This window comes from Pipistrellus hanaki, assembly GCF_964339955.1.
Source record: "Pipistrellus hanaki genome assembly, chromosome: 20".
NCBI classification, from domain to species: Eukaryota; Metazoa; Chordata; class Mammalia; order Chiroptera; family Vespertilionidae; genus Pipistrellus; species Pipistrellus hanaki.
In genome coordinates this window covers 6757359-6776717 of record NC_140522.1, presented here as the reverse complement: position 1 = coordinate 6776717, position 19359 = coordinate 6757359, and the positions used below count along the sequence as shown (strand labels likewise).

Sequence of the window (19359 nt, the reverse complement as noted above, 5' to 3'; positions counted from 1 at the left end):
ACGCACGCATGCCCACTGGACGAACAGGGCCCCAGACGTCCCGTAATGAGGTTATACCCTGGCAGCGGCAGGGCCGCAAGCTGCTGTGCCCAGCTCTGCAGGTGCACCTCCTGGCATCCAGGGGACCCAACCCGGGGCATGAAAGGTGACCTCTGTGCCCACGCCCGTTTAATCACAGCACCAATTCAGAGCATGCCAACCACGGAACAGACACCTGTCCTAAAGGAGATGGGCTTCAGGCGACACGTCTATGGCAGCTCGGGTCACGGGAACACCTTTCAGATGCTGACTATGTTCCATATTAGCGACAATGGCCAAATGCAACTGCTGTTCTGGAGGGGCCCAGCTGTGCGCCGTTAGTCATTCGAAAAAGCCCAGTTCATCTGCCAGATCTCAGGAAAGAGCGCCTCCCCGGGGGGTGCTCCATTGCTCTTTCATTTACCACACTCTGGACACGTGACATGTTTTCAAATGGCACACCCCCCCCCCCCCCCCCCTTTTCCGTATGGACTATTCCTATCACACGGAAGGCAACCTCGCAGAATTCTAATGGGCTAATAACTAATTTTATTTAGTGTAATCACAATGTAAAATAAGTCTATAATCATCAGTTTAAAGTTCCGGCAGGGGAGGCTAGGATGTCAGGATGCCAAACGGACAGCAGGCCTGAGAGCCGGCAATGGGAGAATATGCCCTCTTACAACAATAATTTGGTCATGTAGAGTCAAACAGATGAATTAAATGCCTTCGAAACCATTTGATGTTGTATATGTGGTATGTGTCCAATTATTCTAGTCTAAGTACCTCTACACCTAGAGGCTATTCAAATTTTTTAAAAAATTAGAACACATGCAATTAAATGTGTTCCAATTAAAAAAATATGGAATGTATACATTCTAATTAGCGGGAGTATGTGACTTTCTATTTGTTCACTCATGCATACATATGGACGAATTAAAATAATTTAAAATATGTGTTTCTATCTGAAGGACTGGGTAAACTTTTGTAGAACAATGAAATGTAATGCCAATTTTAGATCTGGAAAGAAACAATGATAAAGTATTTATAGATGTGATAAATAAAATTTAAAAATTTTATTTTTAAAATTAGTATTTAAAAGCAGATTCAAGCAATTATTTTGGATATATAAACATAAAATACACAAAATATATAAAGTTGATGCTATATTTTTGCTTTAAAATATGGTGTTGGATCATTAGTTTTAGTACAACAAAGAAGGATCTGTTAAAAATACTAAATTTATTAACACAGGATAGTTAACTTCTCCTCTTAAATAATAGAAATAATGCAGCAATTACTTTTGTTGATGTACGTCTCTGAAAAGCATTCGTCCATGTCATTAACCAGCACTCTAATGAACAGTTATCCTCTCCCAATTTATTAGCAGCTGCTCAAAAATGTAGTAATTAATAGTTTCATTTATTTTTGGCAAAGCTGCAAAATGACAAATAGTTTTGTATCTGTTGCAAATTAGGTCTCCTTCCCAAATAACAGATGAGTCTATGGGGAGCACTGAGCAAACTGAATCCGCCAGCATCTCTGGATCTTTGGAAGATCAAATAAAGAGCAGCTGTAATTGTATTTGTTACATCTGCAACGGAATACAGCGATGTGTGGCATCATATGGAAATGAGCGAGCTGTGTCAGTGTGAACAGAAATGTTCTGTCCAAACTGAGTGTGTGTGTGTGTGTGAGACTGTGACTGTGAGACTGTGTGTGAATGTGTTGAGTGAATGTATATGAGGGTGTGTGAATGTATGTGTAAGAAGGTGTGAATGTGATGGCATTTGTTTTGATTCTCTGATGAAATCTATTGTCATTTTAAAAATGTTAGAAGACTTTTCACTATTAATCAGACATGATGATGGCAAAAAAAAAAAAAAAAAAAAAGCATATTTATAAGAAATTATAGCACACATAACTCCAGGGATTATCAACTCTTTTCACACTAAGTAGATGAAAAATGTAATACTCGTAAGATCAAAGCAAAAATGAATGAATACAGGCTTCTAAAAGGCATTTTAAAATGTTTAGTAAAAGTTAATAATAATGGCAATAAAAATATAAACATGTTTTTATTTGATTTCATCTTATGTACCAGGCTATTAAGATGATTTAGCCTCTGATGCTTCACAATGGTAAATGGCAAAAATCATGTAAGCAAGGAAAGAGGGCAAACCCTCCCCCTGCCCCCCAAAAGAAATACACCCCAAAAACAAAACCCAACGTAATCTAAGTAATTCAGCACAATTGCTTTGAACTATCAGTCTTTTTTGTATGGATTCTTAGAACAATACAGGCTAGTGATTAGAGACTAAACATTAAAATGTGTTATGAACATTACACCCCCTAGTATTGGGCATCACTCAGTACATGTGGTGCTGACTTTCAATTGGGAAGTCCACCCTGGAGCGTTCTGGTCTAAGCAGAGGTTAGGACCTGAGACACGAGGTGAAATTATTTAATTGTAGTTTCTAATGAGGTGAACGCAGAGCAAAAGAATCTGATATTCCTGGGGATAAATATAGCGGTTTTATGTTGACTGTCCCTGATGTCCAACTTCCGTTTGCTGTTGAAGGGTTAGGTCTGTAAAATAGAATAGAGGGTATCTAAGGCAGGGGTCCTCAAACTTTTTAAAGTGGGGGGCCAGATCACGGTCCCTCAGAGAGCTGGAGGGCCGGACTATATGAACTACTAATTCCTACTGTAACACCTCGGCTGAGCTCACTGCCCCAAAAACCTGGCGGGCCGGATCAGACTCCTCTGCGGGCCGCATGTGGCCCGCGGGCCGTAGTTTGAAGACGCCTGCACTAAGGGGTTCTCAGTTGGGTTAGCTGGTATAACATGGTACTTGGAAGCAACGGTGCCTGCGTGGGGATCTGATCTGAGTGGCTAACACACGAGCCATGGGGAACCCTGGGATGCAGTGGTGGCTGCTGAGGTCTGTTACCTCGTTCTGCTCAAGATTATGACAGCCATTTTTATCGAAATGAAAATTAAGTCTTCAGAATCACCACATGTAAACTTTGAAGCTATAGCACCTAAAGCAATAGACGGGCAAGTTCTTTGCATTAAAGAAAAAAAAAAAAAAAAGAACATCGACTCGGTAATAGAAAACGAGCAAGAACCCATGTTCTTTTTAAAAGAACATATTTTCTATATACCCAGTTACAGAGTATAAGAATAAATTAAGTACTTTGCTTTCTCATGGGGCCAAAGTACCATTTACATTTTCAGAAACAAGTTATCTCTCCTTTTGAAAATTAAAAAGGAAATAATTATTCTAAACCCTAAACTAGGGGTGTTGAACTCAATCAGAGAAGGGGCCAAAATCTAAAATCCAGCCTAAATCGCGGGCCGAATGGTTTACTGAACAGTCATAAACTGACAATGTCATAAACTGACAGCAGAGTGCAGTGATGATAGCGCGGTGCGGGCCACATTGCAAGGCCTGGCGGGCTGGATTTGGCCCGCGGGCCTTGTGTTTGACACATGTGCCCTAAACTAACATTCATTAATTATGGGAGAAAGAAAATTTTCCTTTCTTTTAAAATCTTTGTTTTTCACCACCTTTTAAAAATAAATCCAGAATGGCGTCCTTCTATTCATGGCATTTTAGTAATCCTAAAATATGGTCTTATAAACAACACATAAAATAGCTTACGTCAGCTCTTTAGAGCAGAAGGCAAGCGACCCCCCTCACCGTGGCATGTCACTAGCATGGAGACAAGGACAGGCGTGTCAGAGATCAGAGCGAGCAGTGGTTTCGAACTGCCTACCTGCTGGCCGTCTTCACAGAGCAGTTTTTCTTGTGTCCTCTCTCGGCTCGGTTGTCTCTCAGAAGCTGATGCTGTCCAAAGAGTTAAGACAAAGTTGTAGACACAGAAACATGATCATTGTATTATCTGTGAGAGGAAAGTGTTCTCATTCAAAGGGAACCCTTCCTTCACTTGCATCGCTTTTTTCCCTCCTGACTTCTCATCAACAGAGGCTTGCAAAAATGTCCCTCAGACCTGGCGATCTGGGCTTCCCCGAGGACCCAGAGCCAGAGGTGTAGGACCCAGTTCCAACCCCGTTCTTGGGGTGGTCCTGGTGGGAGTCGGGGAACCTCTGCCCACGGCCTCCACCACTGCACAAACTCGGACCTTCCTGAGGCTTTGCCACGTAGGCCCACATAAGTGACATAGCATCTTCTCTGTATTTATTGGCCTAACAAGGAAATACAGTGAAAACGTTGTGTTTTCAAAGACGTTATTGGCTTTAAAACAGGTAACTAGAAGGAATATACACTTGATTGCCATCTCAGAATGCCTCACCGGCCACTACCCTCTCACACTTCAACTATTCGAAAAGAAGCAAACGAAGTCAATTCTCTACTGTGGCTTCACTCAGCCTGTAAGCTGATTTATGCAGGAAATGATTGTACAGCTAAAAGGAAGCTGGACCCCTGTTAGAAACCAACAGCAACACAAAGAGAAATCTTGGGAGGAATAGCACAGGGCAGAGCTGGGTTCTCATGCCTGCTGTGCTTGTCACACACTCATCTCCGGGTGGCAGTGACAGGCCTGCCATTTACAGGCTGTGTTGACCTAAGGCAGAGGACCTCACCTCTCTAAGTCCCAGTCTCCATCTACAAAATGGAGATAACAGTAATATCTATAATACCTGGAAGGCTGCTCTGTTAAATAACATAAACCATGCGAGACCCGTAGCTCTATGACTATAGACAAGCTGAGAAAATGGTTCAAATGCAACAATTACAATTATGATGGTCATTAATGAGGCTGCTTGCCAGTGGGCATTGTCTGACCAGCATCAATGACTTTTCATGAAAACTGCTTTGCACTGTCTCACGGCATCATTCAGAATCTGTTATTAGCTGTATTTGGTTCTCTTGGAGAAGGTACAGACCTTAATTAGATCACTAAGAGGACTGTTAGAGCTTTCCTTCTTTCGGGAGTGTCTTCACTAAATAAGTATATATTAAATTTCTCTTAAATATCCACTTCTTTCCAGCCCACAACCACCAACCTGGTCCAGAAACTATTTCCTCTCGCTGGTAACAGCCTGCCATGCGCCTCCTTGCCCCCAGCTCATCCATTCTCCCCCCTGTAGCCAGGAATTCTAAACTGATGTCTGATTCCAGCTTCTCTCCAGATAAGCCCCGCATTCTTGTACAAGGCATTCGCCACCCTTCACGATTCAATTACATTCCTAGACCTGTCATTTATTACACTTCTTCCTCCCCCCAACCCAGTGGTCGGCAAACTCATTAGTCAACAGAGCCAAATATCAACAGTACAACAATTGAAATTTCCTTGGAGAGCTAAAAACCGACTTCTGCGCATGGGCCATGAAATTTCAGTTGCACTGTACGTGTACACCTACACGTGGTATTTTGTGGAAAAGCCACACTCACGGGGCCAAAGAGCCGCATGTGGCTCTTGAGCCACAATTTGCCGACCACTGCCCTAACCTCACCTCCTTACTTCTACAATATATATCCCAGCCATTTTAGTTTGGGGAGCGGATCACATTCTTGCTTCCCATTGGCCCTTTGCTTCCGTTATTGATCTACCTGCATAGCCAGGGTCCAGCCGTGTGTCTGGATTCTTTTTATTGCTCAATACAAATTCGTTGAATGAATAAATAAATGAGATAAAGAAGTAGGGAGGGAGATCCTGTATCTGATATGTAGCTGAAGCCGAATCTCATCCTTTACTACTAAGAGAATAGAGCAACCATTTATCTTAAGTCCATTAATCTGAAAGTGTTTCCATTTAGAAACACTTCGTACCATGGAAACAAAATTGTTTCTGAAAATTAAAAAAAAAAAGTTAATTATTTTGGCATCTCTAAGTCTAGTGTCTTTTAAAAAATATATGTGTATATATACAAACCAACATTTGTGACACAGATAGCTAGAGATGGCGTGATGAAATCTCTCCCTCCCCCTTAAATTAATGGTAGTGGTTAACTTTCCTAATTTTAAGATAAAAAACAGATATCTGAGCTCTATACTTGTGATTTGTGTTAAAACAGTTAAAGAACTCAAAAATCCCTAACACAATATTCTGAGAGAAGAAGAGAATTCTGTAGTTTAGTTTTTAAAAAATGTGACAACAATGACCAAAATAAATATTGTGCTTTGGCTATGGGGTTGGCTAGTGCTCAGAGGGACCACCCTAGGGAACTTAAAGAAACAGCACTCCTATGAACTCCAGCATTAGGGCTCCTCCTATTAGATTCATATGAGGATTTCTTTCCTTTCTCACATGTATGGTTTCCATGGGCTTTAATATAAAAAGGGACAAATACTGAAATTATTTAATACAGTGCACTTGTATTAGGCATCCATCACAAAACTCTCTCACTTTATCACTAAAATTATAAATCTGGGTGTGACTCCGCAAATTTACAATCAAACTCAGGTAAAAAAAATATAGACTTGGATCTTTGGGTCATGAATAAAACTAATTAAGATGGAACTTACATCATTTAAGGGGCAAGGTGAAAAAATTAACCCAGAGTATTGCCAGAATGTAAAGAAAGCACATATATTTGTATATGAAAGAGCCCCAGCAGGCATATGCCACGCCCCATAGAATGAAAATGGGGGTAAGGGAGGGTGGAGGGGGGAGGGGAGGTGTCTGGTCAGAACTTCAGGATCAGAGACAAGAATCCTTGAGCTCTGCTCTGGTGAGCATGCTTAGGCAGTGCATTCGGCCATGAGAAACTTCTCCTTCTTCCTGGTAACTGTCTTGTTTCCTTGAATGCCTATCCGTGTCACAAGTGAGGTCCCCTTTCAGGTTCTGACTCAACAGTGTCAACTCTGATTATGAACAGAATTTCTGAATATGGTGCGAAGTGCTTCTTACCTTCCAACTTTCAGATTGCTGGACTTAGGCCAATGGGAGACACAAGCTCCTTATTAGTGACCTGCAGGTGTATATTGAAAAAGGACTCACATAAGAATTGCATTAAAATTCATAAGCACAGAGCCTAGTACAATGTGAGGTTCACAAAAGGAACACAATTTTATTTATTTATTTTTAAAGTATTTTTATTGATTTTAGAGAGGAAGGAAGAGGGAGAGAGAGATAGAAACATCAGTGATAAAGAATCATCCATTGGCTGGGGATGAGCCTGCAACCTGGGCAGGTGCCATGTCTGGGAATCGAACCGTGACCTCCTGGTTCATAGGTCAACTCTCAAACCCTGAGCCACACCGGCTGGGCAGTCAACACAATTTTAAAAGTTGTTGCATGAAACCAGGAAGAGACATGTTCCTTGTGGATCATGGTTGTTACTCTTATAGACGGGGTGCAGAGTTGCTGTGGTTACTCAGGATATCTTTGCAAGATTCGTGAAAGAGTCAAATCCCTAACAGGAAAGGAAGAAGCCAAGAGCAGAATCCTTACTCCACTGCAAACCTCTATTTACTACCTGATATTCAGAATGCATTCAAGCTGGTGGTGGGAGGGGGGGAGGGTTATATTGGCAGCCATTCGTCAGGTAATTCCTCAAATGTCTGCACAATAATTTCAAGCCTCCTCATAGCCAGCATCTCAGTGTCCTCAGCCTTCAGAAGAACTAAGCAACTTCTGAACTATGTTCTCTGCCTCAGTAAGCTGCATGTTCCCCTCCGTGGCCCGTGGAGGGTGTACAGCGCCCTCTGGGGTTATCCCAAGTATCTCTCATCACACTGTGGTTACTGGACAGGAATGTTTCCAATTATCATTGCCAAGCCCAGCCCCTCTACCCACCTCCCTACTTCTTATCAAACCCCAGGGAAAAAGAATCTCTGTGAATTTGGGGTTTATCATTCCCATGTACTCCTTACATATCATAGTTTTGACCCACTTAAATAATAAATTTATCATCAAGAATGAAAGAAAAAAAAAATGAAAAAAACTTGGCCAGGATGCCAAGTCTAAGATATCTATGCTTTATAAAACATAAAAAACAAACAAACAAACCTGTAAGCCCTAAATTACCTTAGCGTGCTGCAAAGAACGAACTTGATGTGTAAAGTAAACTAAAAGGAATGTCAAGTTCTGGCTAAGTCAGCCGATCATTGTACTGCCACACGGACGAATAAGAAATTACGTAAAACACACATCTAGAAATGCCACGTGGAGGAAACCATTGCCACCTTCTAAAGGGTGAAGGCAAAAATATCTTCTTGCTGGCTGATCTCATTTAAATATCCTCAGATTGCTTAAACATATGTACTATTTGATGCCTTAACTTTGAAAAAAACACAAAGATGAATCCCAGAGTCTGTTCACGGAGGACACAGGTGTGACTGTGGAAGGTGGCAGTGGGGGAACTCAGTGCTCACTGAGGCTCGTTCATGTGGTCTGTGTGTTAAGCGAGGACACAATTAATTCCTCCTAAGCTGAGACTTATATGTTTTTTTTCTCATAAAGCTGATCTACCACCCTGAAAAGAAACAGTTAAGTATTTGAAGGAGACTAAGCAGCTTCTCCTTTGGATTGGAATGGTTCTTACCTGGCCGTGCTCGGTCCTGGCCCCGGGGCTGAACCAGTGGCTGGGGAGGAGAGAGGAGAGGGGTTAGCAGGAACCTGACTCAAGAGCGTGGTCCCCCCGCGATCAGGCTGCAGGCTGTGAGAAATGCATGCGCCGCCAGCCACGGTGCCTGAAATAGGCTTTATTCTAATGGATAGTTCATGTAATTCTAGACTTAGAGCAATTTGGACAGAAATGTAAGAGTGCTCACAACCCAGTAATTTTCAATTTAATAAGCAAACTCAGTTAGAATTAAATTTCCATTTAATTATGTTAACATAAACTGCTGGGACTGGATTCATTTTATGAATCAATTCTGGTTGTAAAATCTACAAATGCTGTCATTTACCACAACTTAATTATGGCATCATTACAACAAATGATGACCTCTGGATTGGTGGGAGTCTTAAAAAACATTAAAAAATAAAAAGAATCTGACATCGCCCAGCTATGCTCCACAAAGCCCTTGATGTGGATTTGGGGGCATCAGCTGAACGTACCTGAACCCATTTGTTCCACGCTCATGACACCATTGGCCAGGAAATGTTAGCTGGCACCAGGCTCATGGTCACACGTGGGTTATCTCATTCCAACCTCACCATAAGCTCGGTCCCCCCCGTGGTAGAGGGCCAGTGTGGGTATGTTCAGTGTGGGAATGACCAGTATGGGCATGTACAGGGCCAGTGTGGGCAATAGTTGTTTAAATAATTTTCTTCCCCTTCCCCACTGTGCACAGTGAACAGAGTAACTGGCGAACTTTCATCCAGGGAATCTTCATCCCTAAATGTCATCGGAGATGCCAAAGCCCGTGGGTGATATTTATCAGCCACCCCCACCAGAAGGTGGAGCATCCTAGAAAATAAGTAACAGATGCTGAAGACATGTGTTTCTTTAACTGACTTTTGGTGGAGGACAGTGTTTGACGTAGAACAGTCACATCTTACCTAATAATAGACAAACATGTAAAATTGACCGTACCTCTGCTACACCACCAGCCAATCAGGAGTTGTATGCAAATTAGACCAACAAAGATGGCTGTTAATTTGCATACATAGGCACTGAGTGAAGGGGGTGGGACACATGGCAACAACACAGGCATTCTGCCCCACCCCCGGTCTCTCAGGGCCTCTGGGCAGTGTGGGAAGGCGGGGCAGGAGCAGAAAGGTGTGGCTCCAGGGCCTGAGTGGAAAGGTGGTGCCGGCAGCCAGGGAAAGGAAAGCCCATTCTAGCACGAATCTTCCTGCATCCGGGCTTCTAGTTATGTATAAAGTAGGGATGTGATATTGCTCTGATTGCCTCAGAGAAGCAGTAAGCACATTGAGGAGAGTGGTGCTTCTGAAAAGACTCGAAAGTGAAATGCACTATCCAAATAAAGCATCATCGTCATCATTATCTTGAAATGTTTATACCTCGTTTAATAACTGTTCTGCATTTTACATAAGTATTCTGTGAAAATGGCTTCTATGAGAAAGGACTGTTATTACCCTTATTCCGTAACTAAAAATTAAGACATATGCAAACTAAATGAATCACCCAAGGGAATCACAGTAAGTCAGAGGAGGCACTGATCCAGTTTATCCATGTATCGCAACATAGAGTTCAAGCCACTCTCACTCTCTAGCAGTAGATGCTGAATTTCAAAGTGTAATAGAATTCCCAATGAACATAACCTATGATCCAGGCAAATCTGGCTTTAAGCAAACTCCATATTTACACAAAAGGTAAAAATAAAGGATAAGTATTTGCTTTATAAAGGAATTCATCATAGGGTCCCTACTGGGAGGGGGTTGTGGCCGGCCTGGGTGAGGGGCTGAGGGCTTTTGGGGGGCAGTTTCCAGGAGGCCAAGCCCCCCAGTGGGGATCCTCACTCCCATGGGGCCATGGCCAGCCTGAAAACGGCTCTCAGCCTCTCACCCAGGCTGGCCATGCCCCCCCACACACCCATACGGGTGTGGCCGGCCTGCAAACTGTTACAGCCCCTCACCCAGACCAGCCCCGCCTCCCAAGGGACCTTCACCCTAATCCAGGACCCCTTTCATGGCAGACCAGCTGGCTCCCACCTGTGCACCAGGACTCTATTCTGTACTAATAAAGGGGTAATATACTAATTAGATCCGGAGAACTTCCAGACAAAGCCATAGTGACAGGGCTGAGGCAGAGGTGGTTCGGGGTGATCTTGAAATCGGGCCTAAACAGCTGTCGGATATCCCCTGAGGGGTCCCAGATCGAAGAGGGTGCAGGCCGGGCTGAGGAACACCACCCCTGCGTGTGGACAAATTTTGTGCACTGGGCCACTAGTCCCATATAATCTTATATAATAAAAGCCTAATATGCTGTGTCTGGTCATCCGTTCAACCAATCAAAGTGTAATATGGTAATGATAGGCTAAGGCTGCTCAACCGCTTGCTATGACATGCACTGACCACCAGGGGGGCAGACAATCAACCAGTCAACCAATCGCTATGATGTGCACTGACAACCAGGGGGCAGACGCTCCGACTGATAAGTTAGCTTGATGCTGGAGTCTGGCTGACTGGGACTGGACAAGATGGGTTAATCTTACCCTGGAGCCCTCCTGTGCTGGCCAACCTCCTGCATCCTTCCCCGGCCCCAAACATGCACCGGTGGGGTCCCTCCACTTGGCCTGTGCCCTCTCGCAATCCTGGCCGAGGGACCACCCCCGAGTGCATGAATTTCATGCACCAACTCTCAAGTAGAATCATAAAAATGAAGGAAATAAGCTATTAAAACGAATAGCTATATGAAATTTTATCTATATAAATAACATTTTACAGCACATAAATTATACTTATATTAATCTATATAAAATAAGCTATACTTGCACTGTAAATTTTATATTTATTAAAGAATGGATTTAAAAAATAGAATCCAATGGGTCCTAATATGATTAGCTGCCGGAAAAAAATTCAATAATTAATTCATGTCTTTCCATACTTTATGGCCTTTCTCAAGTTCAACCAACTCCACAGGAGACATATGGGACTGAGCCAAAGTATATAATGTATTTAAGCTCTTCCAACAAAGATGTATTTAGAAATAGAATTAGCACCTAGCAATTTACCCAATAATTCATCCAAGTCAAAGCTCAAGTACTTAATTTTTTGAATTATGTAGTGAATGAGTCTCTTCCTTTTGTTGCTAAATGGAAATGCATTACGGTCCCTCGCAGCTGATGCTGGACAGGAGCAGAGACCGGAGAAGTCGGGAGAAAAAGTCACTTAGTCCTCACGTTAGCAGTTCAGACCGAATGAAGGAGAAGAGCTTGATTCTACTTCATGTGACAGAATTTAAATGTTTCCAGATAACATGTGAATTTCCAATTCCACCACAAATAAAAGAAGGACTATACAAAAAACCTTTACTTACATTTCTCCAGGGAATGCATTGAAATGGTTGTTGCACCTCTGTCATGGGTATATGATATTGACTCTTTCTTAAGGAAGAACCAAATGAAACTGCCTTCACCGGCAATGGCTACCACTTTTCACAAAGAAAGACACAGAACAGCCGGGACCGGTTTGGCTCAATGGATAGAGGGTCGGCTTGGGGACTGAAGGGTCCCAGGTTTGATTCCGGTCAAGGGCATGTACCTTGGTTGCGGGCATATCCCCATTAGGGGGTGTGCAAGAGGCAACTGATGGATGACTTTCTCTCATCGATGTTTCTAACTGTCTCTTTCCCTTCCTCTCTGTACAAAATCAATAAAATATATTTAAAAAAAAAAAAAAAAAGGAAGAAAGACACAACACCCCAAGGAGATTGCACAGGTCAGCGGGCACTCACTCGTGGTGGTGAGAATCCGGGGAGAAGTGAACCATCCTCTTGTTACTGCCTGGCACCGCAGCGGTCCCCTGTAAGAATTCAAACAGAAACAGTCACAGGGGCGTTTCTAGAAAGACAGAGATGGATAGAAGTGCACCTGAGGACATCCGCTCTAGAGTGGACAATCTGATATTAGGTCTCAACATCTAAACAAAATCTCTCAGAGCAGAGGGTACTCCCAGACCAATGTCTCTGTCATTCATTCCTAAATATAAAACTTCGTAAAGCTTTCCCACAAAGTTAGGAATTATCTGTGTGTTTCCACACAACAAAACGTAATGGCGCCTAAAAGAACAATATTTTATTTATAAATCAGATAAAGAATGAAAGGTTCAAGAGCATTTTCATAATGAAACCTACACCCAAGGCTCTCAAAGACAACATCAGCCACACCATGCAAGAATGAACCCACCATGACAATCAACAGGACAGAAACTTACATCAAAAGGCCTTGGCTATACTCCGTGGTAATAAAAATGCAATACCCCTGTAACTACAGAAGTGCCACTTAGAGTACAGACTTAAAAAAATGGCATGCCTAGGGAGAGAAAGACCCAAATTAACATTTTCAAATATGTACTCCTTCTTGGATCACTTGGGTAACAAGGATGCCAGCACACAGTCGGCAGTCCAAGCAATGCAAATATTGCAAACGTGCTCAGTCCAAGACACTAACAACCCAGAGGTCTGAGCATCGCCAGTCAACACGTGGCTCCTCTCCAGGGCTCCATCCCGCACCCGTCTCCAAATGCAGTTTTCACGCTCCTCCAGAGGGTACCCCTCGGATGCAGTAATCCATTCTCCGCACCGTGGCTGCCAGAAAAGCCAGCCGGGCCCATGTCATGCTTTGTTAAGGGTTCATGATCACATTATCTCCTGGTGGACCTGACACTTTTATTCAGTTTACAGTGTGTTCTATGTACAGGCAACTTATTTCCTTTGCCAGGGCTGCTGACAACCTTTTCCACACTGTATTAATCTTGTTTACTGACTTTATCTTGGTACAAATATCAGAAAACTGAACTTTTTATCTCAGAGAAAGAATAAACAGCGTGTTGACAGAAGCAGAAGCTATTTTCGGGGCTAAAATTGCTTGTTTACCTGAAGCTATACGTATGGGAAAAAATATTTAGAGTCCTGCACGGGCTTGAAATACATAATCTGAAATTTAATAAATGGAGAAATTTCACATGCACCCGTGTGATAAACTGCCTGATGGAAACAATGCAACCGAACACAATAAAACTGAATCTATAACTAATTTACCCCCACGATACAAATGTAAGCTTTCAGCCCGATCAGAAATAATCAGAGTATGTATTTCTCAGAAATCAGACTTATATATAAAGCATAAGCTCAATCCAATTGCTGCAAGTAACTCAGATTTATAGTTGCCAAAGTGGATATTTAAATGACTTTGCATGATCTACCTAGTACTACATGGTCCTTTAAAAAAAAAAAAAAAATAGAAGCAAATACCCTATACTATTATTTCATGCCAATTTTTGTTTTACTTTTAAAGATGTGCAAACAGCCGAAACTGGTTTGGTTCAGAGGTCGAGCGTAGGTCTGCGGGCTGAAAGGTCCTAGGTTTGATTCCGGTCAAGGGCATGTACTTTGGTTGTGAGCACATCCCCGGTAGGGGGTGTGCAAGAGGCAGCTGGTCGATGTTTCTCTCTCATCGACGTTTCTAGCTCTCTATCTCTCTCCCTTCCTCTCTGTAAAAAATCAATAAAATATATTTTAAAAAAAATAAAGATGTGCAAATAGGTACAGTTGCAGTTTTTTTAAAGTGAAATTAAGCAACAGTGAAATCTATGCATGATGATCTTCTCAGGGTCAATGTCACTGGACGGCCTCAGGGGTACAGAGCTCTTACAACGGGAACCTTGTGCCACTTCAGTCACGAGACACCCTTTCTGAAAATCTGACAAATGACTTTAATAGAGATTTCAGCTGGTGGGAAGTAGTGCTGTGCTGGGGTGCCAGTACATTTTAAGCTTGAAAGCATGTACTTACGGTGATGGCTTATTAGTGGACATTTCACAGTATTAGAAAATGTCAAGAAACATTCTTACAGAACTCTTTCTAAAAATTTACAATTGAGGGTAGGAGAATAATCTTTATAAAAATACAGTGCAGCAATTTTTAAACATCAGTTCAAAGTGTTCACTCCTAGTAAACAATCAAGTATGGGCATTATTTTATTTTCCAAAAAATATGCCCTCTAGTTATTCCAGAAATGTCTCAGGAAGAAATCACAATTTATAAAAATCATCTCTCTTTAAATAGCCAATACAGTAGTCACATGTAAATATTTCATTACCAGTATTCACATGATAAAGTTTATCTGTTAAAAAACATAGCTTTCATCCCACAAAATTATGCAGGGAGCAGGTAGTCTGTTGGTGAGAAAGAGTCTCTCCACAATCCAATTCTTGTTATTTGTTAAAACACTGGAGACAATCATTTATATAATTAGCTAATATTTACTGATGATTTAGACTTCGCACGGTGTGCCCTGAATTCTTATGATTCATTTGTTAAATATTACTACATCAATAGTGACTACAATGCTAAATAAAGTAGGAATATTTCTTTTCATTACCTATGTTTATTACAAAAATTATTAAATGGAAAAAAAACATACTCAAAGCTAGAAAGGAATGGATGGTCTCTAGATAACATAACATTTAGTTCAACTTCCAGCCTTTTTAGATGGTGAAATAAACTGTAATGCTAAAAGACCACCTGGGTCTTAGTTTTTGCTATTGTTATTTATTGTATAATCAAGTTATCAGCCTTAGAAAGTGGGAATGTAGTAGTGATAGATGAAAATTTAATAACAGTACCATCAAAATTCATAAAGTCCGTAAGTACCAATGTGGGAAATTTAGCTATATGATATAAAAACTTTTTTTTCAATTTTATTAGACATCAAAAGCAATTTCTTATTCTTCCTAGCACTAAATTATTAACACCAATTTCAGGATTTTCCTCAAAAGATAAACAGAACAGTTGCCTTTATCTCATTTTCCCTTTACTATTATTGAATCCACTGCATCCCATCCTATTCTTCTACAATTAGATAGTCAAATATCTGCCTTTTCAAATCAGGCAACTGAACCACAACAGTCTTCTGGGATTAGTAAAAAGCTCATATTCTTCTTCAATATGGGGATACTCCACTCACATTCTTCATTTTGGGTGATTCTCTATTCATATTCTTCTTCAATATGGTGGATATGCCACTCATATTCTTCTTTAATATGGGGGATACTCTACTCATATTCTTCAATATGGGGATGTTCCACTCATATTCTTCTTCAATATGGGGATATTCCACTCAGATTCTTCTTCAATTTGGGGATATTCCACTCAGATTCTTCTATATGGGAGATACTCCACTTCATACTCTTCTTCAATATGGGGGATAATCTCATATTCTCAACAATTAAGATTCCCTCTGTAAACTAATGAAGTGCTATTGTCTCCATATATTTGCCAGAAGCCATCATCCTTTCTTCTCTTCAACTCTGCCCTCGTTTCCAGTTACACTTCATCCTGCTTCGGTGTCCACACTGATACACACTTGGGCGGCAGCTGCTACCCAGGAGGGAGCTTTCAGTCTTGAGAGGCCTGGGCCTCCCGGCTGGAGGGAGACAGGCCCGAGCCCTGCCAGGTTGTCAAGCCCCACAGTCCCGGCTCCTGGGGGGACCATTATTCATGTGACTCCATTCCTTTGAAGAGAGAAACCAGCCTTTAAAGTTTAGCAGGCTCCGCAGTGAAGGCCCCTGGTGCCTTTGACAAGCGTGTCAGTCAAACGCAAGTGACATATTAAGGAAAAACAACTCAAAGGAAACAGGCTTAAAAATAGGACTTTCAATCCAGGGCTGGGAGCAAGGGGAGGAGAGCGGAGGCAGAGGAACTGGGAATTGTTTGGCTGTCTACACATAGATCGCCATTAAGGCCTGAGAGGGTAATCGGATAAATATTTTGCAGTAAACGATGTTAATTAATAACTGTTAAAATGAAGGCGTGAAATAGTTACCTTTTTAACCCCATACACAAGTAGAAAGATTTCACTAAAGTATTTCAAATGAGGGCCCCTGGGTTTTATAAGTTGGTGAAAAGGTTCTGATATGAGGTAGCTGGGAGAATGAATAAAATATTTCACATGTCATCTGTTCTCACATACAACATTGCAGAATGGTCACAATTCGCAACAGGCACAGTCTCTGTGGGGATGGAAAAACATTCAAGAAAATAACAGTAGAATTCCCTTTTAAGCAACATACAATAAGGTACAAATTTCCTTTAGAATTACTGGTAAGGTAAATGCGAAACAAAATCAACAACTCAGGTAGCATAAAGGGTTCTCACTTAAGAGATTACAGGGAAACGAAGCAGTTATCTGATGTAGGGGGACAAGGAGACAGAACCCTGCGTGCACTCTCTCCCGGCTCAAGCCATCTGAACCAGCTGGCCAAACCCTACTTGCTGCTGTCCACGTGACAGGTTTCCATTCCAGAGCTGTCCAGAGCTCAACACTGGGAGTAAAATTAACACTAGCGAGAAATGCACGCAAAGCACTCTGGGAGTAAAATTAACACTAGCAAGAAATGCACGCAAAGCACTCTGGTCCGATCCTTAATTTCCAACGCAATTCTTCTCTCTTCTCTAGCTCCTTAGGCAGTAACTCTCTTGTTCAAAAGCCAAACCAGCTCCACTTGGTACAGTTCAGCAGATACTTACTAGTTACCTACTGTGTGAGTAAAATTACATTTTAATTTACTACATAACAAGTAGTATATGGTAATAGGGGTCAACTTAGTTACACTGTTCCATTAAACTAATCCTTCTTTTTAAAAAGATGTTTTTCCTTGATTTCAGAGAGAAGAAGGAAAAGGGAGAGAGAGAAACATCCATAATGAGAGAGAAACATCAACTGGTTGCCTCCTGCATGCCTCCCCCCCCCCCCCCATGGGGGTCGAGCCCGCAATCCTGGCATATGCCCTGACCAGGAATCGAATGGTGACCTCCTGGTTCATAGGTTGATGCTCAACCACTGAGCCACACCAGCCGGGCTTAAACTTTTTGATGTCATGATAAAGTTTTATGTTAAGGAACCCCTCTAATTCCAAGGTATTTTTTTTAAGAATAAAATATCAGTAAATAATTCATGTAGAAGTTCGTACTTTATCTCCTTTGTCTAGATCTCTAGTAAAGGAAAATGTGGTTTAGACAGTGCACCCAGGGACAGTCCCCCTAACCAACTTCAAGAGACTGCCCTAGGTGCCTGCAGCCTGATGGTGTGCGTGTGAGATGCAGGGCGTCACTATAGTCCTCACTTACCAGGGGTTCTTAACATCAGACAGTGTCCTCCTAGAAGGAATATTCTAGAAGGAAGACGATCATTTCTGAGGACAACTGAATTTCCTGAGATTCCTAAAACGGTCCTACTAAATGACTAAATTTATACACTGTAAGTTGGTCTTCCAACCAAGAAAATGCCTCAGTGTTTGGAATTTCCTAAAATCAAATAACATTACAGAAAAGTATAAAAAGTTTCCATCATCATTCACATTTTTTAATATACCAATATTGACCAGCAATCTTGCTCTTATCAGCAGAGCTCACACTGGTAAGACTTTGAGGGGGAAAAACCTCTTCTTAGGATCTATGCGGCTTCTTATATCCATGGCCTTCATGGTATCTAAATGATTCTGAAGTGGATATGGAGATGAACTTGATGATTTTTAATCTGGGTCAAGGTTAAGGACTCCAAATTGTGCAGTTACATGTTTACTAAGCAGTTTTCAATCCTCCTTGGAGGGATGTAAGCATAAATGAACCAACAACGAAAAGTGTGATAATGACCACTATGGCCATCAGGAATGCATGTGATTAGAAGTATTATTGTCATTAATGATAACGACCCTGCTATTCTTTATAGCTCTAGCCTATCTATAAGGAGTGTTCACAAGCAGGTGGCTACAGTGCACAGACAATGACTCTCAAATGATGCAGAAACTACCGCTCCCTTGAGTGAGGGCACGTGCCCAGATCACAGCTCTGCACAGAGCTGGACTTGAACCTCAGTTGTCCTGCTCGTAGCCTCCTACTCTCCCCCTACAGGGCACCACACACCAGAGATATTACTCCAAACACATGTGTTCTGTGTTTGGGGACCGGCCACAGGAGATGCAGACTGAGAATCTCCCTTATCGTAGTTTCACTCTCGTGGCCTAAAAATAATGACAGGAAAGTTCCAGAAATAAGCAATTCGTAAGTTTTAAATCTTGTCCCGTTCTGAGCAGCAGGAGGAAATCCAGGCTGGACGTGAGTCACCATCCCTTTGTCCTTTGGATGGGCTGTCAGGGGTCTAAGTGCTTGTGTTCAGTCCCCTTCACAGCAGCCCTGAGCTACATCCCCACGCCTGCGTCACCACGCCCACATCACTCGCGCCCTTATGCTCATCACCAGACACTGTATCACTCACATCATCACAACAGGAAGGGTGAGTGCAGGACAGGAAGGTACTGAAAAAGAGGCCACATTCACATAACTTTGATCAGTGTTTTATAATTGCTCCATTTTACTATTAGTGATTGTCAATCTCGCACTGTGCCTAATTTATAATTTAAGCTTTACCATAGGCAGGGAAGTACAGTATGTATAGGGTTTGGTCAGGCATCCACCGGGGGGTCTTAGAACATGTCCCTTGCAGATTAGGGGGACGATTTTATGCTCCCGGGCCATCTCCAGCCTAGGACACTGCGCTCCTTCCCTGTGACCCCAGGCTAACCCCGGGCGGTGGTAAGCATAGCAAGCTGGTGGCTCAAACAGAGCTGTCAGCCCATGTTAGGGACAGACTGACGAGAATGGCCGATGGCTCCGCCGAAGCGGTGAAACATGGAAAAACGAAGCCAGAGAGGAGTCAACATGTTCATCATGCGAGTA

At 42.1% G+C, this 19359-nt stretch overlaps 1 protein-coding gene across 2 annotated transcripts in view; it reads right to left on the bottom strand.

Moving 5' to 3' along the window:
* The window catches only part of GPATCH2 (G-patch domain containing 2), a 90407-nt gene that overhangs the window by 22492 nt on the left and 48556 nt on the right, over window positions 1–19359 (bottom strand). Inside the window, exons 6-9 of one of the 2 annotated variants that reach the window (XR_014793607.1) lie at window positions 12358–12425; window positions 8536–8575; window positions 6900–6960; window positions 3801–3871 (exon numbers count right to left, since the gene is read on the bottom strand). Coding sequence is in view for 1 of the 2 variants with exons in the window: in XM_084868899.1 (XP_084725025.1) it covers window positions 3801–3871; window positions 8536–8575; window positions 12358–12425 (179 nt within the window). In the remaining variant the exon portion in view is untranslated. The remainder of the gene's footprint in view (window positions 1–3800; window positions 3872–6899; window positions 6961–8535; window positions 8576–12357; window positions 12426–19359) is intronic. The other variant, XM_084868899.1, reaches the window with a different exon arrangement.